At 38.9% G+C, this 23851-nt stretch overlaps 2 protein-coding genes across 2 annotated transcripts; both read left to right on the forward strand.

Moving 5' to 3' along the window:
* The first annotated feature begins 4623 nt into the window (after positions 1-4623).
* On the forward strand, positions 4624-14113 carry LOC139150733 (phospholipase B1, membrane-associated-like). The gene is made up of 14 exons (XM_070723144.1): positions 4624-4775; positions 5578-5765; positions 7026-7095; positions 8344-8402; positions 8813-8880; positions 9558-9604; positions 9934-10045; positions 10571-10757; positions 11301-11389; positions 12179-12254; positions 12692-12796; positions 13127-13207; positions 13577-13636; positions 14081-14113. Exons 1-14 carry the CDS (start codon positions 4676-4678, stop codon positions 14111-14113), a joined length of 1275 nt encoding a protein of 424 aa, XP_070579245.1. The 5' UTR covers positions 4624-4675.
* A 692-nt stretch (positions 14114-14805) lies between these two features.
* LOC139150010 (phospholipase B1, membrane-associated-like) lies at positions 14806-22769 on the forward strand. Its single transcript, XM_070722150.1, has 18 exons — positions 14806-14879; positions 15004-15062; positions 15491-15558; positions 16133-16179; positions 16300-16411; positions 16590-16788; positions 16949-17034; positions 17214-17289; positions 18041-18145; positions 18534-18632; positions 19045-19110; positions 19333-19413; positions 20453-20525; positions 21249-21307; positions 21916-21983; positions 22205-22251; positions 22380-22490; positions 22632-22769. The coding sequence occupies exons 1-17, from the start codon at positions 14825-14827 to the stop codon at positions 22406-22408; spliced, it is 1329 nt and encodes a 442-aa protein (XP_070578251.1). The 5' UTR covers positions 14806-14824; the 3' UTR covers positions 22409-22490; positions 22632-22769.
* Positions 22770-23851: the final 1082 nt, after the last annotated feature.

Raw genomic sequence — 23851 nt, forward strand, 5'->3', positions numbered from 1 at the left:
ACATACCTCTTCCTCTGCCTTATAAACAATGTTCTTACTTCGGCAATTTCTTATACGAATTATAAAATGAACAAGCAATTTACATTTTATAACTGTCTTGAATTCCTGTCCAACGAAGTCTTTACCTCTCCGTTCCTGCATTGCAGGGCTTTATCATTGAATATAATTAAAAAGTAATAACATTGTTTGCCATAGTGCTTTAACAGTCAATATTACACAGCTCGAGAGCAAACTACTCGGTACTAAAACTGGCACGAACGACCGAACTACTGTATATCAAAATATACTGTGTGAGATTAAAAAAGTTTGATGAAACGTCGGTTTGTATTTCGAGAAGACCTCAAACTTTGAGTAAGGGGTATGAAGGTTTTACGCTCCTACCCAGATGTGGAGAGTTCAATGCAATCAAAGACATATTCAGTTGATTCTGCCGCCGGTTGAAATTTTGTCTGTTCGGGCTGGGAAAGTAAGCAGACAATATTTACAAACCCAATAACGCACTCCCTAGTGTCAATATCCTAGACAGCAGACCTGCGCATCCGCACAATAGGCTTGTCGAATGTTTCGAATCACCTGACGCTGGCTATCCACCGCCAGCAATGACATGACCACGGCTATGGACCAATCAGAAAAGTTAAGTGTCTTCATTCGATGTTTCCGAAAGGCAAATATTTACTGTCTTGTCGGTAGTCTTGAAGCAATCTGATTGCTGTACACCCACACTACATCTCAGGGGCAACCGACAAAGTTGTTTGCAAACTCATAAACCTGTTCGTAAGCGTATTCTTTGCGGCGGGCGTTTCCCCCGCATCAATGGGCGTAGCGGCGGAATTGTTTTCCGTACTAGTGGGCTAGCGGCCAGTTTTTTCTCATTTGCGGGAGGAGAAATTTCATTAGTTTGTATCACTCAGCAAGCAGTGGGCAAGTTGACAACCGGAGTTGACAGGGAGTATTGCTCTTTTTTGTTTATGGATTTGCAGATGGACAGGGTAAATTGACATGGCAAAGAAATGGCAATGTGAACTTTGTAGTGGAGAGAGGGCAGCGGAAAGTTTTACCGGTAGCGAGGGGGGATGACTCTGGCGAGGAGTGGGAAAGGGAACCAAATTGGTGGGAGGGGGATTTTTCAAATCGTAATGTAAAATTGCCCACGGTTATAAATTCTCGAAATCGTTTGATTGGTTGCCCCTGAGATCTCTATCATAGGTATGTTTATGTGTATTTGGATAAGATGAAGTCTCACAATTAGGTTGCATGTGATAAATATTAAGTAAGCGCTTTAAGGTATCACCGTAAGGTTTGCTTATAACGGTCGCTTTATATTGTCTAGTAATGAATTATGACTTCCGATTGCTCTCAGTGTATGCACCGATCACATAATAACACCTTTGGCTCTAATAGCTGGTTTCCAATACGCTAATGCTGCACGTTGCTCTTCTTTTTGATGATTTCTGTTTTCACCGAACGGGAAAAGAAGATGGCGGTGCTAAACTTACAGCAATACCACTGCGGGACTGAATCACTTCAACGTTGTGTAAGGTATTCGAACTTTGTAAGTGAGGTGGTGGACCTTGCGACACGCGGCTAGGTTCCCGTACAATCGATTTTGCCTAATATCCATTTGTATAATGTTCTATGATAAAAATCGTCCTGGCGACTGAGTTTTCACACTATCGATGGCTGAAATTTACTTGACTAGAACGGCATGCACTTCAACAATACCGTGCGACTTGGGAAATTGTGACGGTAAACTTGCCAAGGGCGCACTGTAATATTTTTAAAAAAAAGTATTCAGGTGCGTTAGGTGCTATCTCCGTTGCCCAGCAACGGGTCTCCTGACACGGACGCTCACAGCTAATTTGAATCGTAATGACAAATCGACACAGTATCGCAAATTTAAGTCAGTGGCATGACTTTTTTATTTGCTAATTTTAATGGACTGGACTGGTTCAGATTTTAATTCGTTCGTATATAATTTGCAGAAGTAATCGGGAAGGCCTTGGAGATAAAACGAATGATAGAGGAATACCTTTTTAATACGGTAGACATGAGACATCACTTAATAACAATGCAGACTTATGACGAGGGAAGAGATACTAGGGAGTTTACAAAACTTGAATCCAAAACAAGGGGTCAGAAGGGGTATTGCTGAGTCGACTTGTTTGCATCTCGTTACAAGGGAAGCCTACCAAAATGACTCCATTCATCGCTAGAGATGGCACGGCCTGGAACGCTCGGTGTTTGTCATTAAACAGATATATCTACGCTTTGGATTAAATTATCGGATGCCAAAGTAGAGGGAAGTAAAGAAGAGACCCCTAAAAACCATAAATAGAACGGTTGTCAGGGTTGAGTTAAGAAGAAATCATAGACATGACTATTCGTTACCTTGATTAAAAAACCATAACCTGCACATCCAGGTCAAGTAAAACTTCAGGGGCGGCAAACAAAGCTGTGCGTTACGTACAAATTTGTTTGTAAGTGGCACAAGGGAGAGAGGTATCTTGTCTTCACGCGGGAAATGAGCGAACAGGCCACTGTTTATCTCTACCGGGCCGAAAAATTGATAGTTTTGCTCTGCGGGCAGGCACAGTGGATGATACAGTTGTTTTCAGCAATTTGCCAATACCAAGCTAAAAGGCATGTGGCAAAGTCTGGCAGTGAGGAGCTTTTTTAGTATGGAAAGCGGGCAGTTTTTAGTTGGGATAGGGGAAGCTGGTTAATTTGTTTGGTGTGAAGAGAACAAACTGCTTAGCGGGAAAAGAAATTTTCAAATCGCACGGGAAGAGAAGCTGTGAACAGTTTTCATTCCCCTCATATTTTGGTTTTGCTTATACAACCATTTTCAGTAATAGAGCGCGAAGCCACTGCAGTGAACTGCAATAAAACTGATCACACTAATTAGTTTCAGCTGGCAAAGTCGACAACATTGTATGTCCCATGCAGACAGTTTGTCTGGGGAAGTTGAAATAAAAAAGATTTGTACATTGACCAATGCATGGTAATGTTACATTGTATCTTAATCTTGAACACAGGGTGCCAATCGTAAACTCTCATTTACAACGCGAGCCTCAGACAGAGCTAGTTTTGCCTTTGTACAAGCAGACTTTTTGGTCTTTATCAAGTAGCCTTGTTCAACACCAAAGTGGCCACAGCTACAGCTGAAACTAATTAGTGTAAGCAGTTTTATTGCAGTTCACTGCAGTGGCTTCGCGCTCTATTACTGCAAATGGTAGTAATATGTCATATACACGTCAACTGAAACACCCTGATTATAATTTCTCAAGATCGGCTGGTTGGCTGCCCATAAATGGGTGTTCAACAATATACACTTTATGTCTACAAACAGTACAGGGAAAGAGGGAACATCGTCCCTCCACGTTCCTCCTCCAATCCAACACAGTGAACAATGGGCGAAATAAAGCGATAGTGAAACAAATTCATAAAAATATCAGTGAGAGACAGAGATAGGCGCCCCAAGATTCATGAAAGCGACTCCACCCGTTCACATTTTGATCATTCGGGACACTGCTTTCCTTCTATGAAAGAGTGTGTATTTTAGTGCATTTTCTCTTCAGCTGTCTGTGTACAGAACCGATTAGCCATGGCATGGCAGAGACTACGGAAATAACTGGATAAAAATTATTCTTTGACATGGGATAACAAGTACACCCTATCAATATCTCAGTAAATTTGTCGTCTCGAAGATTTGCTATTTATTCATTGCAATAGGGGGTGATTTTAAATTATATGTCAATGTTGAAATAAATGAAATCTTTACAAAAGAATTTCAAATTTATGTTTCAAATGCCAAAAATAAATAACAGAAAATTGTCCTGGCGATCTTTCGCCCAAAACTTCCAAAAACTTTAAGTAGAGATTGAGCTTCGATCACTCGTTCTAACAAAGCGGCATAAATTATACATGCGTACATACGTGCATGCATACACACATCCATACATCTATCAGTACATACAAACATACTTTTATCCATCCATCCATACATCTGTCCGTACATTTATAGCTACATACATCTATACTTACCTACATACCTACCTACCTACCTACCTACATACATACATACATACATACATACATACATACATACATACATACATACATACATACATACATACATACATACATACATACATACATACATACATACAACAATACCTACATACATACATACATACATACATACATACATACATACATACATACATACATACATACATACATACATACATAGTGTTTTGTCGCTTTCTTTCCCTATTTGTGTTTCTATCTCCTCCGTCTGTCTCTTTCAGTTTGTGATACAATCTCTCTCACTCCCCAGTGTCTGTCCCTGTTGGTACACTCCAACTTAACGAACACAAAATAGATGAGGCGGAAGCAGCTGAAGTATCTGAACCGATTTTACATTGTAGTAGTATATCGGCTTTTCGATTACGCAAGGACAGTTAAAGCAATAACTGTAAGTCATAATTGCTTGTACGATGTCACGGTGATTATCAAAGCAAACAGAGCGAACAGGGATTGGGTCAGTGCTATCGATTGCGTATCTTCGCGCTAAAAGACCAAGATTTTCATATCTTCACTCATTAAACCGAGCGACTCAAATCTGAGTGTCTTGTGAGTTGTGTGTAGGAGGCGTTCTGAACGAGAAGACGACATGAAGAAACAATTTGTGGCGATTTTCTTGGCTTTCTGCTTTGTGCCAAAATTTCGTTGTTCGGACGAGAAGTATCATAATGATGAATCGGCCGAAACACGTAAGTACTCTAAGACGTGAAAAAAACACATAGACGTACGAAGACAGATAATTTGTAGCAAGAACACTGCGATTCTCTCTGAAAACGCAGAGATTAATTTTGCCAATCTTATGTGACTTATACACATAACAGACTAGAAACGTAGCGAAGGAAGATTGACAAAGTTGTTATTTTTTAATCATCTTACCGGGAAAAAATGACCATTTTTAAGGCTAAACTTACGAATACTTTAGCAAAGGCACTTGAAGTTGTAACAGTTACTATTAACAGACATGCGATGATATGAAATTGAAAATCCTTCCAAAATTTGACTTTTAAACCTTTTGCACATTATTTACGGATTCTTTTGTAAGGTAAATTCTATCACTCTGCTCTCTGCTTTGTGGATTAAGGCATTTGAATGTTCTTGACCACATTTATGGATTGTATTGAAAATTTTGTATTACTAAAAAATTTACTGAACTTTTGCATCAAAACCAAGACAGTCATGTCCGCTATGAAAGGGTAACTGTCAAATCAGTCATATTGGATAAGCATGCTACTATTTGTTTAGTGTGCTTTTTATTCGAATACTGTCCCTTTCGACAGAATGTGAACGCACACAGTTAAACACGTCCGACAGACGATAATTTGTGTTGGTGTCAACGTTTCGACACATTCTGCGTATTTGTAAATGCTCGGTGAAAGTTTCAAGCGACTGTTCGGGTTTGAATAAACTTATTCCCTATATTCTTACCGATTTTGTCTTTGCAAAATCTTCAAGCGGTGCGAACTATTACAACTCTGACCTGTCTTTATTCAGGATGGAATCGTTATGCTGAATTTCTTCGATTCTACGGCGGAGGCGATGCAATTTCCTCGGGTATCGATCCGAAGGATTTCACACATCCGGGACTCTCAGAAAACCAACCGAACGCTCCGATACCGCCACCTCCAGCACTGCCAGGTCTGCCGGACCTGAACATTACCGCCCCAAAATTCTTTTGCTTCGTAAGTATTCATTGCAAATTTGTCTGGGCACATGTGGTTCGTTCCAGATGCCATTAAGCAAGCAGTTACTTTGTATGATGACTTATTCTTTGGAAAAGCAGGTCGCCATTTTATTGAACGTCCTGTGTATGATTTTAGCTGAGATCATGAGACATTTTGAGCATTGTTTAGCAGAATATGAAAAAGATTGTTCGTCATACACATGCTGCTATTCCATCTATTGACGTCACACAGTGAAAAAAACTGCCTGAAAAGTCAATTATTTATATGCTTTAACCACCAAGGCAAAGTAAACAAATAACCACTTTTGTACCTTGTGTGCCTATATAAAACTACCAAATATGATATAAAGGTGTTAATTTGCCAACTATCAGGGAAAAGCATATGACAAATCTGACTTTTTGCACAGTTAAAATATAAATGGAAGAACCATATAAAGACGCTACTATAATACTCGAAGTCGTGCACTACTAGATTATTAAAGAGAATCGGTGAAATAAGAATTTGAAGATCGAACATTTCGGTAGCAGATAATATAATAAGAATGGCGGATGTCTGTTGTGAAAAAATAGAGTAAGATAGAATAAAAGTGGAAAAGCTGGTAGATTAACCGTGGTCGCGAAGTTCGAAGATTTGCCATTCCGTTTTGGAAAGGGCAGGTGAAAGGTCACATCATTGCAGTCACATGATCTGCGTAAAGTGCGATGCCTTCTAGTTTTCACGCGTAATAATTTAAGAGCTACATCAAAACATGCTGACCGAAGTCTAAATGGCAAGATTGATTGGTAATAATTTACATATTTGTACATGGAACAGAGAGAATATTATTGCTGTCCCTTCTAGTTGTAAGTTTTCTGTGTTACTAGACTCGCCGATAATATTGTGTCGGTTTTAAATTGTGTTCTCATTAATGTATTGGAGTGTATTTGAAAGAGTTTTCTAAGTCCTCTTCATCTGACATCTCTCGTATCTGACAGACACACACACAGAGGCCAAAAACTGTATTCAAAGTCTGCGACATTGTCGTTTTCGGCACAGCACGAAAGGCTGTAGTGTACGTATATAATGACAACCTAGATATACTAACCAACGGGTCGTCCTTCACCTTCTTTGGGTTTAATGAACTTTATAACTTCGTTCAGCAAGCTCATGGTTTTTCACCCGGGCCTCTGGATGGACTTTGTTGATGAAATTGTAGTTTAAGACAATCTATTGACGACATCTCCCGCGTTTTGACTATGATTATTCTCTTCATTTCAGAATTACAATCTGACTTCGATTAACTTTACATGCGACCATCTCGAAAGGTCAAACCCTCGCCCAACATCAGGTGAGCTGCTGTTTGTGTTTCCTGTGTGATTCGTGCTCGTTTGGAATTTATTTTTTGTCCATCATTTTCGATTACGTCAGCAGTTTTGAGTCAAGGTTCAGTCGGTAAAGAGGTCAGTGTCGTGTTCAAACGGCAGACACCGGCAGCTCTTGGCGATTTTAATTAATTTGGTCAATTAGATAGATTATCGATTAGATAGATAAGCGTTGTTTATTTTGATTCAACTGAGACAAGATTATTGGATTGAAACTTTATAGATCAATAAAGGAATCGTATTTATATCTCGCTATCAGTTTTGCCGCCCCTTGACTACCTGCTGGTCAAAACAAAGATGCAACCCGGGCACTTGATACTTTCAAGTTGGAAAACATATGACAACAGTGACATATTCAGAACTAAATATTTCCGACAAGCAAATGTAAGCATATTTGGGCCTACATTGAAAAGGCCAGCGTCAATCTAGTTGTCGCATGAATTCCGACAAATGTGCCGTTGTACACCGCCGGTGCGCAACGCTTTATATTTGATCTGTTTACAAAAAATGGCGTCAAGGGTGACTATAGCCTTCCATCGGATTGCAACTAAATAGGCGTTGTATACGGTGATACTTCGGTAAGGCTGGGAATGCATCGGCCCGACAAAAACACCTGAACAATGAAAACTCATGTCACGCACCAAAGAGCAACTCATATTTCCATGTAACAGATAGAATACAGAACTGTCACCTTAACTGTGAATATGAGGGTGTCGTACAGTTTTGTGACACGCCACAGCTGGACATTGCGCCATCACACTTCTGATACTTTCACTGAACGAAAGTTGAAACGTTGTGACCAGTTCTGTCGTCTAGGCAAAGTTAGAATTACTGGAATATCAGTCCGCACACCGTGGTCAACGTTTCTCATTTTCAAAATGGGACTGTTTTTAGATTGAGGAACATCAGGAATACGACCAACATGAAGTTCATAACGGAAAACTGGATCGCTGTTTACTACTGTTCGTTATTTAAGAGTGATATATCTGTGCTGTATGAATTTAGTGCAGATTTTCCAAGACCTCCTGAAGGGAACACCCCGAAGCTCTTGGTCAAGTGATAATTTTGATATACAGACATACAATAGGTGCCGATGCAATCGACACATTCTTGATATATGACGAACGCTTAACGTGACTATTGACAAATTGAAAATCGTGACAGCACCTGCATTACATACTATGATTAGAATATCACTTTACTCCATTCTGTAGTTCACAGGCTTCGCCCCAGTGATATTGACGTCATCGCTGCGATGGGTGATTCGATCACAGTAAGTCAGCGCAATCTTTATCATCGATATTGGTATCTTGAACACTGTACACGCCTGCATGGCTGAAACTTTGAAAAGGTTAAAAACATTCTCGTTTGTAGAAAAGAGAACAAATGAGGCGTTACCATGCAAAGGTTTGGAAGAGAAAACAACAATTTACTGATTAATTGAAATTCAAAATGGACGCTGTTCAGGTTTCACAAGACAAGATGGTGAATCTTCATTATCTTGACAGGCTTATGTGATGCACTGATACGTATGAACTCCATGAGACAGAAAACTGAGTTTGACAAATTTGATACACTTACCTTCTCTACGATCTTGAAAATTTTCTTTGATTTTGCCATAATCCGTCGCATAAATCGCTGAACATATTTTATTTCCCGCCACTTTTACCTTTCCATTCTAAGGCAGGCAATGGAGCCGGAGCTGACTGCCTTCTTGAAGTTATAATCATGGGCAGGGACTTGACGTTCAGGTAGGCAAACAATCGTAAGCAGCAATATTATGTTACTAAGTGAAGGTTGATTCTCATTCTCAAATGTTCAGATAAGAAGTCTAGACCTAACTAAAGCTGCATTATATTTTTAAAGATGGAAAACCTTGTGAGAAAATATGTCCTAAAACATAGCTTACGTATATAATCGATGTTTTTTGTAATACTACATGTCTGACGATCAGAGCAAAGACAACAGATCGTTGCTCTCATTAGACCGCCATTCAGTGATCAAAACTCAACATGAAACAGTTTTATTTGAAAAAAGTTTCGGTTTCGGATATCATGACTTTCTGTGGATTTAATTTGTGGATGTTGTAATACCGTCACTTGATACTCGACTCACATGCTATGTTCAATACCGCTTCAAGGCGGGTATTGGTATCAGAGACCGGATCGGTTTACTTTCGGTCAGCATGACTTGTCATACAAAGACAATATTAATCACATTCAAACTGTGCATCGCTGAGGGAGGGGGAGGGGTAGGCGAAATGCCTTTAGAAATGAGAATGCTCTCGAAAAGTAGTTGAAAGTCTGTAAATTCTATGAGTGGACAATTCCAAACCCTTAACAGAATTGGCTTATGACATCGATGTTCTAAATCTGATTCTAACTCCGACTTTTCTTCTAATATCTTCATGCATCTCGTCTATTTTCAGTATCGGTGGTCGTGCAAGTTTGGAAGATGGCGCATTAACTTTAGCAAGTGAGGATGCAGCTCTCATCGAAATGATACAGACGCTAATTATATCCATAATCATCTTATGTGTATTCAGACGCCAGGGACAGCAGCATTAGGAACCTTAACAACCGTTTCATTTTATTGTAGGGGTTGTGGATATGTTAATTTATAATACCGTAAAATATATATATCACAACTGTAGGACAGAAAACAGTTTCTCTACAGTAACATATGATTACTGGACATAAATCCTGAATGGCTACACACCTTTTCAATCGATTCCATGTTTATTCTCACGGAACCAAGATGTTATCTCGTTTAATCAATCGCAAATACTGTTCACATCTCCACAGATATCTTACGAACATACAATCCAAATATCACTGGCTATTCACTGGGTTCTGGTCCCGCTTCTTCAATAGAAAAAGCCAGGCTAAACGTTGCCATACCAGGGGCCAGGTCCAGGTAAGGCTATAGATCAAAGATGTTAAGACTTAATGAGGCTGAATAAAATGATTATTTCTAGAATCGGAATACAAATAGTTGAAAGTTTAATGATCCTAATTGTTGACATCGGGTGATGATAATTGATGTTGACTTTTTACTATGACAAGTAAACCGTTTTATTTTATTTCAAGTCTACTCTTTCAGAGTAATGCATGCAGAAATTCTTTTAAACGACATCATGTATTGTCTGTCACTTCTTTGTACTCTTGCGATTGCTTCTGTCGAAGAAGAAGCATTTCGCTGTTCATAAAACGTATGACTGCATATGCAAGATCATCAGGTCTAACGACGGAAGACGTTGAGTCGTAACAAGACCATGTTGTTATATTTCTAAAGATAAAACTGAACTTCGGTAAATAATGTTGTGAGAAGTTTGTTTTCGAAGTTAAGTGGCGATACTTTTCCAGTGTGGGTTATCTCGCGAATTCAACAGTCGGAATATGTTTAAAAATAAAACAAGTTTTTTTTTAAATTTTGAAACAGGGATATGTTGGATCAGGCAGAAGTACTCATCGGACGGATGAAGAACATGACTGACGTGGATTATGACAATGATTGGAAAATGGTCACTTTGTTTATTGGTGGCAATGACCTCTGCGCTTGCAGTGATATCAGTGCTAAGGAATTCGCCAACAACATCAAAGAGGCTTTGGATCTGATGCACAGCGAGGTAATCATCTCATTGTGTACACTTTGATGCATATTGAAGTGATATTGGCGGAACTGATAGTTAGAAAGTGCCGCTCATACAAGACGGTGGCGTTCGGATTTGATTGACAATTTAGCATTGGGATCCTCTGGGAGATGAGAGTGCCGTCAAGTATTTACAAATGATCATTTTATAGAATTTCTTTCGCATAGCGTCGCGTATACAAGGTCAATTATCTGATCAACAAGAGAAATTCGCACATATAAATTAGCATCTAGAGTCGCATAATAATTTTGACGGCTCCTTATATATCCCAAAAAAGATATTTTAAAGAGAAATAAATATTGGGATATCTTGAATTTTATGGACATTTATAACCAGTTTGAGTTCTCCCATAGTTCTTCTCCAAGCGGCTGTACTCATTTTCTCAAATAGTGCATGCAGATATGCTGCATGTCGTAAGGCTTATTTAAACTAGTAATTCACAAGTTGTAGGTAGTGTCTGGCTTGTTTTATTCGAAATAAACGAGTTCTGTCACACTTTCCAAATGCCTACCCTTTCAGATGCCGAGAACTTTCGTAAATGTCGTGCAGGTTATCTTGGTCACAGAAATCAACAAACTGACAACTCCTGACTGCCACTTAGCGCACGGGTAACTATGACTATTCATAAACGTCTTTTTATACTTAAGCCAAGCAATGGGTCAGACTGAAAGATCAGTCGCTCGAGGAGGGGAGCGTAGACAATGGACGGATCTTTCGGTCTAGCAATGGGTCTGAGCACGTCAATGGGGATGTTCTAAAGAAATGTGTTGGAGAGGTTAAGTCGCTCTTACACGTTCTTATGGAAACTATCTTGGCTTTGGGCCAATTTTCGATCACTCAAACTTTTACAGCGTTTTTTCTGGTTTGCTGTTTGTCGAAACCTATTTGAAACTGAATCCAAATCAGTAATTTTAGACACCTGTAGAAAGGCAATCCCTCGCGCCGAATGTTTAAAAGACTTGGCGTGATAGAGGCTATACAAATATTGGGGAGGGCAGGAATAAATAATGTTGGCTACGTCAGTTAAGGACAAGTTGTTCCAGTTTTGCACGGATTTTTGTCAAAAAAGCAAGAAGAAATGATAATCCACAAATTGAACCAATTGTGTCTTTTCTGCAATATGGCCGAATTGTTATGAGATGTAATTGATAATCTATCTTTCAGCGATAGCTGTCCCGGCTCTTTGGACACTAATGTTCGTAGTGGAATAATAAAACCGAACAGTCACATAATCATTAGAAACAAAATTCGGGTGCCGTCTTATATGTCCAATATATCTAGTGGAAGAGGTATATGGACGCAAAATCTACTGAAAAGGTTAAATGACAATACAATGATTAACAATGCATGGCACTGGTGAACAAAAGATATGAAATCTCTTACTTTTTGTATTTTAGAATCTACTGTCCGTGTGCCAAGGAATTTTACAACACAGACTGGAAAGATGTCTTCGAGTTGACAAAAGCTTATCATGTAAGTTTCCTAATATTCCCGAATTTCCCTTTTCCAGACATCGCGCGAAGGAAATTTCTCACTTATCTGCCAGTTTGAAAATTCACTTTCACGATTCTGTCGGCACCTTAGGATGCGGTCAAGAAACATCGCAAATGAAATTTCAAAAAATTATTGCGTCGAACATCTTCATGCCAATGCGCCATGAAACCAGAACCATTTTACAGCTTGTACACTAACGTGTTGTAGGTATCCGCAAGAACAATCTCCATACCTCTATTTTTGCGAGCTTTAGGTAATTACCTGATTGTGATCAAAATAGTATTTCGACTAATTACATGAGTAGTGGATCAAATCAGCCGCTTGGTGTTATAAGCTTATGTCAGGGTGCCTCTAAATCACCTACGAATACTACCTGCGCAATCTCAGTAACTTAAAGTTTTTTTTGTTTATTGCAGAGGGCAGTAGAAGACATGATACTTTATGGCCAGTTCGATACCAGGGACGATTTCACTGTTGTCATCCAGCCATTTTTCGAGGAGACTTACATCAGAGAAAACGATGTACGTATTGTAAAAAAGACGTATACATTCCAAGGTTGTGTGGTGAAAGTATTATTTCAAGAATGCATCCATCATTTAATGACAATGACAATGATGATGGCAATGACTCTTTTGTTGATATCAGTGATAATGACAATCTTGACATTAATGGCAATGGATATCACACTAAAGTTATTTATACATCTTTAGCTACACCACGACAGAATACAACATTTGTCATACAATATTGAACACTGGTTGTAATGCACTTCTTATGTCAATATACATATTTGAAGTCGATGATATGACCGTAGAATACATTGTTATAACGTTTTATTTTTCCCCCGGTAGCACAATATACTGTCTCCTGACTGTTTTCATTTAAGTGAGTTCGGACATCAGATAAGTGCAATGAGTCTTTGGAACAACTTGGTGAGTGGGAAGCACTTCATCTTATGAGCCTCATTATAGCTTTCAGTAGCCCACATAACTTCTATTCAATTATTCTCGAAACAAAAGGGCATGGGCACCTTTTGTTTCAGAATATTCTGTTAACGATAAATTAAAATAAAGTTTCAACTCCCGGGCAACGAATGAAATATTTATTACCGCAGGCCAATTCCGCAGAAACAATCATCGTTGACATTAATTTGACTTCGTTACCTTCATTCAGAGCATTAGAAAGTAATATAATTTGGCAAAGACGTCAATTGCACAGCTCTTCTTTTTACCGTAATTCATCATCAAATGCCGTAAATCGTATTAATGCTTACTTGTAGTGACTTCCTTTCGCGTACGTAGATCGAACCAGCTGGTCAGAAGAGAAAAGCATGGAATTATGGTGACGTGGTAGAGTGTCCGGTAAGCTTCAGGGCTCGATACCTAATCTAGACGATAATGGCAGGGCATACATTTTGTAGGAATTCGCTTACGGACATATTACGTAGGGATATATCAGGAATTAAAATGTAGAGGAATACACGTCAACAGTGTCGTTTACCGGCTAATTGCCGAAAGAGAAATTATACCGACAGATCATTACATTACTTCTTATGTACTTTATTAGAAATTCGAGTATCTATACACCTACCTCAACACACCTGCATATGTAGTGCCAACCATGGGACCATCGACACCAGAACCACCGGTGAGTACTGCGATCAGATAATGCACCCACCACTATGAGACTCAGCCAACCAGGCAAGACATAATGCAAACGTCTTGTCGTTGTTTCATGCGACACCATCACTTTAGTAAGAGGGGCATTAGGATTCATAACTGCCATTTTTTCGTATAACATTGTAGGGCAAACCTGGCAAACGAAATTGTAAGCGTTGATAATTCAACATATTAATACACTATTGTCAGGTATCTTTTATTAAACTGAATTTTTGAGGGGAAAGTCACGATTTAAACCAGAAAAACTCCCTAAAACACTCGCCCCACAACAAAAGCTGCACTGCCTACTAAACGTAACATATTGCTTGCTCTCCCTATTGGCAAACTTAACAAAAAACCGAACCGTAACCCATACCATACCTGCTGTGTACTTTGACGGGAATTTTACCTAAGGCAGTGTAATATCGTAAACAAATATCGTATACAAAACGCGCTATTGATATACAATAAAACGGAAAGTCACCGTAAAACTTTATATAGAAAGTTGACCTCGCAACGAAATTGAATCTTTCACCATCACATCTTTACATATTAAGCTTATACTTATGATGTCGATTGAATTTTAACCCTTACGATTTTTTGAATCTAAATCGAAAATCTTCTTTTCAGTTGTCTAGAGGATTATTAAGCTTCGTATTAATATTACCAGTCCCTTTAATCTGAATGTTTTGTTTTCCTTATTTTGGTGTGTTCTGTGAGTTCACTGCTGTGATAAGCTTACTTTTATTTTTATCGCAAATAAAATAAAATATTTATCACGTGGTGCTATAATTACCTATACTGACATGAAGTCTAATCTATTTAACTCATTTCACTTTTACGTGTTAACTTGTATTTAAATCCCGACAGTCACAAGAACCTACGAAGAGAATGTACAATTTTTCCTGTCCCTACCTTCCGCCTTCCGATACAGTTCCCACTTCAGGTGAGATCCCATTCGTCATTTCTTCCGATTGGAACAAAAGGTTTACTTCTGTCACAATATTCAGCAATAACAAAAGGTAAATGATTCCTTAAAGACCTCCGCCTTTTTTCATTTTCATCGACAGTTCATGAACTACGTCCTGGTGACGTGTCTGTGATAGCGGCTCTTGGCGACTCACTCACGGTACGTATGCAAGCCTTTCTCTTTAGATAAATGGGATCCATTCATTTGTATCTTCAGTAATTGCCATGGAACAATGACTGTAATAAATGCAAACTGTTCACCTACCAATCATGAAAACAGACAGACAAACCAATGATGAATAAAAAGAAAATAATGATATAAAAAACATGTCATCATTTACAGTCATTGTTCTGCACCTAAATGCTATCTGTCAAGAGCGACCAATTGCAATATCATGAATCTCTATACACGCCGTTGCATTCGATGGGCAACGTCAAAACGGAGAGTCTTGTCAATTAGTCACTCTATATAAACATATTTAAATATTTTTGTGGACTGAGTTCTCTCTTTGCAAGGGACCCTTGAGTATATTCACGTCTCAAATCGTCTCCAAGATTTGACACTTTGTTATGATACCCTTTTCTCAGGCCGGATATGCCATCTCTGCAGACTCATTAAGAGAAGTTTTCACTGAGTACAGAGGTCTTTCGTGGAGGTAAGTTATATAGATCCAATCGAGCTATTTACTAGTTGTCCATTCTCACAGACACAGATGTGTAAGCTTTAAGCATGTGTGTCATCATCGTTCGTGAAATGTGCGTGTATGTGTGTTTGTGTGTGTGTGAGAGAGAGAGAGAGAGAGAGAGAGAGAGAGAGAGAGAGAGAGAGAGAGAGAGCATATTAAAGGTAATTATCTAGCACCTTAGCTCAACAATTTGCTATGTCTTGTCTTTTTTGTATTTGAATTACCCCTCTCGAAGCTTTTAAACGAACGGGGTGCCAGTCCAAAATGGTTTGTTCCAGTATACGCATTTCAGTTTACTCAGTGGAGGAGCTTCCTTCTGAGTTTCGTGGATGCCTTGTCAGTCTTCAGACAATAAAACCGATTCTTTTTAGGCCCATGTAAACGCCAGGGTGTATAGGAAACTGCTCAGCTAATTTGCTTGGTAATTACAAATTTTGTGTACCGTTTATACCCACTTCAGCTGTAAGGGTCGTCAGTTTTGTGTTTCTATCAAAACGAATAAATTTGTCAAATTTATACAGTTTTGTTTGCTTCTTCATTTTAGCGTCGGTGGGGACAACTCCTTTGCTGAAGGCACCTTAACGCTGACAAGTGAGTGCTTCACCCCTCATATGTATCTATAGACTCTTGTAATATTGTGTCATGCACAGGTATGCAGATATTGTATCGATATTATCTTGCTGTTATAATATTTATTTTTTTCATCCGCAGACATTCTCCGGAATTACAATCCCGATATTGTTGGCTATTCGGTGGACATAGGATCCCACAGAAATTTCAATGTCTCAAGACTCAATGTGGCTGTAGGAGGGGCAAGAGCCTAGTAGGTAGCAATTTTCGATAACACCAAGGTATCTCAAAAGTTTCCTGGAAATGTACTCACCGTACTCAGAGATTTTAGTCTTCCGGCATCATCATCATCATCATCATCATCATCATCATCATCATCATCAACATCATCATCATAATTGAAATTAATGATGAACACTTCTTCATGCTAGTGATATGCTAACTCAAACCGAGGAACTGATTGCCCGTCTGAAGAATTGGGACGAAGTGGATTATGAAAACGACTGGAAACTAGTCACCCTTTTAATTGGAGGCAACGATCTTTGTGCTTACGGTAGAGATCCCCTTGGCGCTTCCACTGCCGCCTACAAGGAGGAGATCAAGAAAGCTTTGGACAAAATGCATGCCGAGGTAACAGTATTTCAGTGCATCGTATGATTCGTCAATGTTTCCGAGGAGATTGCGTTATAAGTATAGGATTCAATGTTAGTTTGTGAGAATTTTTCATAACGGTAGGAATCTTTGTTTTCGGCGGATGCTTAAGTTAGATCGACCCCTCCCTTTCTTGCAGATTCCGAGGACTTTTGTCAATCTTGTACAAGTTCTTCTAGTCACGGAGGTTAACAAATTGACCGGATACTGTGACTTCATACATCTGTAAGTAGATCTTTGTTCAATACAGCCTCCATGTAAGATCGTTTTATTTTGTAATTCATTCAGCAATTATCGTCGCCGTAAAATTCCCCGGGGGAAACACAGTTCGAAGACACACATGTCCAATTGCTTATAGATGGGCAATTGAGTATTTACATTTTGAAGTATTTGTTTCCTTGCAGTGTAGCATGCCCCTGCGCTAAACAGAGATGGGATGAAAACTGGGAAGATGTCTTGCACTTAGCGAGAAGTTATCATGTAAGTGCCGTTATCTAAATTGTGGGTTACACGAATGGTCGACCGTACGTTTAACATGTGTAAAATCCTGCTGATTTCATCACAGGGTAGTGTGATTAAAACCAATATAACGTGACATTTCTGATCGTAACAGAAGTTGTCATAAAAAAGTGCCATGCATTAACCGTGTGTGTGTCTATTACTTTAGCCTTGCTAGCTATCTCTGTATAGTATTTCAAAGAAAACAGTCCATATCCGCTAATTGAGGGAGGCAAGGTTAGGGCACCGGTCTCACTATCAGAGGATGGTGAGTTTGAGACCCGTTAAGTCCAGAGTAACGGACTCACTGTTGGAGGATGGTGAGTTCAAGACGGTGTTGTGCCCTTGAGCATGACCTTACTCCTCATTGCTCCATTGGGCAGTGGGTAATGGGTACCTCATCCTGTAATTGGGCAATGCCTGTTGGGTGATGATTGAAAATAAATAAAATAAATAAAATAATAAAATAAATTTACCCTCCCTAATCCCCTTCGTTGATTTGTTGTACTGATCATCGAAGCGGAGGCTTATCGCCCGTACGAAATGACAAGGTAAAATACTTCTTTTACTATATGAGCTGCTAACGAGTATTGTTTGCAATACCTGTGCTTTGATTTGGTAGAGCGATTAAAAAAATTATATTGAAGTTTAATTCAGGCGTACTCCGCATAAATGAGGACCGGTCTGAATTGTGCAAACGACTATGCTATGCACAAACCGTCTTATTTTACAGAGAGCTCTGGAAGATCTTGTTTTATATGGTGACTACGACACTCGGGACGATTTCACAGTAGTTATACAGCCTTTCTTCGAAGAAACATACATCCCATGGCTGGAGGTAAAAAGATAGCCACACTGTATCGAAATCCGACCATACATAATTGACAAGACCAGACTCGAGATCGAGATACAAACATTTTTTTATCAAGCGAAACGTTTTAAACGTTGGAAAGAATTTAGACTTAAAGTTTCCTTCTACTTTCGAATCGATAACTTTCACACAGGTTTACAGGTGGAGGTAGAAATTGTTTGTGATTAATACAGATGTGTGTACAGACGTTGTGGTACAGTCATGTGATACACATGTGATTCCAATACGCCTGCAAGATAGGCAAATCCATTCAGATACCATTGACTCCATTTCTTGCTTGTGACAAGATACAAATCACTCTTTCGTAGTGATCGTAAGAGCTATGAACACTCTTGACTTTATCAATTCTTCACAGGATAAAGGCAGATGGGATGATAGTTTATTTGCACCAGACTGTTTTCACTTCAGTGAATATGGTCATCAAGTAGGTGCCATGACTCTGTGGAATAACATGGTGAGCATTGGATGTTTTTGCCTCTCTGTCTGCTTCTCAATCGATCAACAGTATCTGCCTTCCTCCCTACATACCCGCCCGTCTACCTGTTGATATCACTTAACTAGCTGCCTACCTGAGGGGCGATCCCTTCTTCTATACATATATCCGTCATCGTCCAATCTTCAACTTTCCTGTCAATTGAACGAACAATCAACCGTGGCCCTCGTATTGTTCAAGCTGTCCAGCTCTGAATTTGTCTGTGAATCGGTTTGCACGTTGTGTTTGGGCTGTTTTGAACGTTTAACATTGATTTGTTCTCTCTTAAATCTATTCTGTATCGTCACAATTTCTATATGACTGTGGAAATAGACTTCCTAAGGAAATGAATACTAATCTAATCATCCATTTTGTCATTTGTTCATCTTGTAAGGTTGAACCCGCGGGCAGCAAACGTAAGGCTTGGTCTCCGGAAGACGTCTTAGAATGCCCAGCACAGGTATGTTAATTGTACAAAATATCAAATGTGTCGTATGCTGTTCATGGGTCCATGAAACTTTTGGAAACTTACAAAACGTCTGTTTTGATATGACGGGGTGAGAAACGTACAATTAATCATATTATGAATACCAATCAGGCCCTATCGGATTAACCCCTATTGAGTATTACATTTTTGTTGATGTGACACTTGATAGTCTGACAAAGCTCCCTATCTCCGCAGAACTTTTCCTATTTTTACACTTACAAGAACACACCTGGGTATGAAATACCAACCCGAGGACCGTCGACGATTGCCCCGTCGGTGAGTAATTTTCACTTTCTGCACATCTGACACTAACCATTGCTGCGTCACACGTTACGAGAATAGTGAATCACAGAGTAATAACATTACTATTGTTTAAGGCGTGAAGCGGTTACGTAAGCAATCCATGTTTGCCTCGCCTCACGAAGCTCTTGGCTCTCTTTCCGAAGAGTGCCGACCATGCACCCTTCGGTAATTTACGGATTTTCACCAATTGTTAAGCGAAAGTATGTTCGACAAAGCTTGTGTTGTTGTTGTCGTGTGGTGCTGATCGGAATTGATGTGCTGGCGAAAACGGGAGTGTTTTGAGCTTCAGGAAAGTGGGTTTTACCGTTTTAAAAATTCCTCTCATATTTTCATGAATATATAATGAGTGTGTTTATACCAAATTAATTTGAAAGTCTTTTATCGATACTGTCTGGTTTTACTCAATGGTTTACGGTCAGTCATACCGTCTTTTACACGTGCGTCAAGAAAGGACATGTTTATGAAACTGCTGGCGTGTTATGTTTTGATTGGCGTGAAGCAGTATTTCTGGCCTGAGAGCTCACAAAGTAACTATGGTTGCTACGCGACTGGCAGTACGATGCCATCTAGTCGTATAATTCGCATAATCTCGTGTAATTATCAACCACAAATAAAGCCTCCAAAAGTTTAACATCTTTTAAGCTCATTTTAATATGAAAAGCCAATAGTCTACCTAGACGACCATGGAACAAAAGGCATGCAAGTGTTGCCACTCTGTGTATGTTACTCTGTGAGTGAATGAAGAACTGTAACATTAAATTTCTATCGACCACTTCAATATCGAACTTCAACGACAAACACTCTTTTCACCAAATTAAACGAGTCCTTTGACGGTATAAATTTAGCCGACTTGAACTTGCATGAAAACTTAACCAAAAACAGACTGGCAATGATTATATCTCAAGCGCACCGGAATGTTTTCTATCTGTCGATACGCATCGACATCAATGGTATTTCATTCTGATTTAGTTGAGTTCAAACTTCGTACTTTTATTTTCAATAAATATTTTAGACTGTAGCTCCTACTTATCCATACCAGTTTCCCTGTGCAATTACACCACCTTCTACAGAGGTCCCAACTTCAGGTAAGCATGTCTTTCCATACAATGTGATAACAGAAAACCCGTAGATCATGATCCAGCATAGGTGAAAAGTCTCCCTGTTTACTTTTGGATTCAGTTTGTTTGCAATCTAGGCATTGTGACCCTATCGATAAAAGCTACTAACTTTCTTGTCATGTCAATAGAATGCTTTGGTAATGGGATAGTCCATATTATAAGCTTTCAAAGCATAACAAAGACATAATTAGTTGTTGCCATTATGATCGCATATTTAGGGTATTTACAAGATCAAGATACCCCATCAGGTAAATGTATGTTCGGGCAGATGAGGGTTTCCTATATAGCTCTATACACTTGAAGTTGAAAGCAAATGATTTTAACTCATCAGTTCCCAGATAGCAAACAACTTTATTTTACTCGATACATGATTGGCTTACAAAAACAGTGTCTCCAAAACCCCAGAGGATGGGATGATTTCAACCATTGGTCTCTCAAATTTCAATTGCAAATTATCCAGTATTTTTCAGATTTGTTGTATATTCAATTTTAATGTGGCAAAACAAATTACAGAAGTCTTGTAACTGCTACCATTTTAACCTCTAAATGTAAGGTTATACATTCCTACATTCCTATAAATCTTCTATTACATCAATGGTCCACGGTCTTGGCTATTTGAAAATGTACTAGAAATATCAACTTTCAAAATCTCTCAGCGACACTCACTTTGTATTCTCCTGGTCGCTCCAGTTCACAGACTTCGCCCAGCTGACGTAAATGTTATCGCTGCACTTGGAGATTCGATTACGGTGAGGCTTTTTAACGATTAGTCAACCTAATTAAGGTAGATTGAGCCCAATTTTGTTTACAATACCTTTCTTATCTACCACTTGCAACGTTCTCAACCTCTTGAAATAAATAAAGATTTCGCCATCTTATTTTTGTGAAATTAGAAAATGTATTTTTCCGATAGAATTAAGACTGGGATGGCAGTCTTGTTGTCACTTTTTAAATTTCAAATATCGATAAATTTAAGGTAATTTGTTTTCTCTGGTACCAAAATTTGCACAGTTACCCCTGATTTTACTCTTGATTTCTGAAAGAGAATAGTTTAAAGTTTTCTTGAATAAAGTAAAAGTTGAAGTCTTTCTCTTTCGCGGCGCATATTACTCTACACTTTTGTCCGAAAACGTTTCCAAAGTTGCCATCAAAGTAAAATACCAAAGTGACATTCAATTCTTTGATGAGGTCATAAAATCAAGGTGACGATTGCAGTTATTGTGCTCTGTGTGTAAAGAACCGATAAGGTTTTCGGAAAATATAACGACATGCTCATGTAACGACATACTCATGTAACGACATACTCATGAAAGTGTAATCTATCTGTACTGAGAACGTATGCTTTAATTTTTCCAAGGCTGCCAACGGAGCAGGAGCAGATAATATCTTACAAGTTCTAATCGAGTATCGCGGATTGTCGTGGAGGTAAGTCAATATATCATACTTGTCAGTGAGTAATCTTTGGAATAGAAATAAATCTTCTGAATGAGCATATATTTGATTATACACCACTAGAATGTACCAAAATAGCTGAAAAATTGGACTGTTTACCTATACAATCTCAAATACTATCCTCGATTTTAGGAACATGCTTCCTTATTCTGGGTATGTGTGTGTTTTATCCTATTCTTAATATTTATTTTCAGTATTGGTGGAGACAAGTCTTTGGAGCAAGGGATTTTAACGCTATCCAGTGAGTACTAGATGCAATGAATCTGTACCTTCTTGGCTTTGCCTCTATAAATGTTTCAGTCTGAATAACCTCAAAATCGCATGCTCTTAAAGCTGACCTTTCACACTGATAATTACCGTTCTTGCCAGATATACTACGCATGTACAATCCAACTTAAAGGGCTATTCCATAGCTACCGGTTCAGAGACGAAGATAGAGAGATCGAGACTTAACGTTGCTGTTCCCGGAGCAAGGGCAAGGTCAGTTTTGCTCGTTCACTCCTTAATACTTGTGTTTTACTTGAAATAACGCACTTCGCATTGTCTTGACGTGTTCAAACATACGAATATCAATTGCGGTATCGCAAAGCATTGCCTTCATCACGCTTTCTCCTCCAAAAGGAATATGCTTGAACAGACAGAAGAATTGATAATGCGGATGAAGAACTGGACCGAAGTAGACTATGATAATGACTGGAAGGTGGTCACCATATTTATCGGTGGGAATGACTTGTGCTCATGTACCGATTATAGCGCTGAAGAGTATGCCGCTGAGATAGAAAAAGCGTTGGACCTCATGCATCGAGAGGTAGTATATCAGATTCAATGTTTAACGATTGAAATATGTTTAGAATCCACTTCAACTTGATACCAAAACATGTAATACTTTTACTTTAATACTATTAAGAGTTCATTCTTTGTTGACTGTTTGATGTGAGCCCCGGGATGTGAGGCCAGTATCAAAGCATTGCCAAGGTAGAAAGATTAGAACGTGGTACCACAGTCCCTCAACACACTGTCGTGATGCATACCATTTGCAAGATCATCTTCAAACAAAGCAAATGGCAAGTTAGCCATATCTGTAAATATACCATGCAATCTGATGAATTCATACCCGATGTCCACACGGCCAATTCTCTCAACTAGCGTAACGGCTGTATCATTAGTTATTAGCAAATTGATCTTGCACTGGTTGGTGAAAGGTATTTTGTTGTCGTTTCCCAACAGATGCCAAGAACCTTTGTTAATCTTGCACAGGTTGTGGTGATTACAGAAATAAACAAACTTGACGGTTATTGTGATGTATTGCATCTGTAAGTATACCCTTATCGACAGACAATTTTCGTTCAAAATAATGGAATCTACAGTTCAAATTTTGTCCCTGTGAGATTCTTATATTGTTTTCTTGACCTGTTTTAACCTTTGAATCTGTTCACTATAGGGGTTACTGTCGTTGTGCCAAACAGAGATTCAATGATAACTGGCAAGAATTATTAGATTTGTCCCGAGAGTATCACGTAAGTTGGTTAAACTTTCCTCTTGGTTTCTCGCCATTTTAAAATAACAGTGATCCAGTACAATCCAGACAGGAAATAAAGTTCTAGTTCGCGAAAATGATTTCAGAAGAGAGGCAATCAGCCTACTAGCAAAAACAAACAAAATCGCCACTCTTATATGAATAAACTAAATGACTAAAACCACAATATGACAACAACGCCATCAATAATTTAACACATCACAACCATTGGATATATCATAGTGTATATCGACTTTTGATTTGATCTCCACCACCCGCAGCGTGCATTGGAGGACCTGGTACAAAGCGGTAAATACGACACCAA

This window comes from Ptychodera flava, chromosome 14 (genome assembly GCF_041260155.1).
Source record: "Ptychodera flava strain L36383 chromosome 14, AS_Pfla_20210202, whole genome shotgun sequence".
Taxonomy (NCBI): domain Eukaryota; kingdom Metazoa; phylum Hemichordata; class Enteropneusta; family Ptychoderidae; genus Ptychodera; species Ptychodera flava.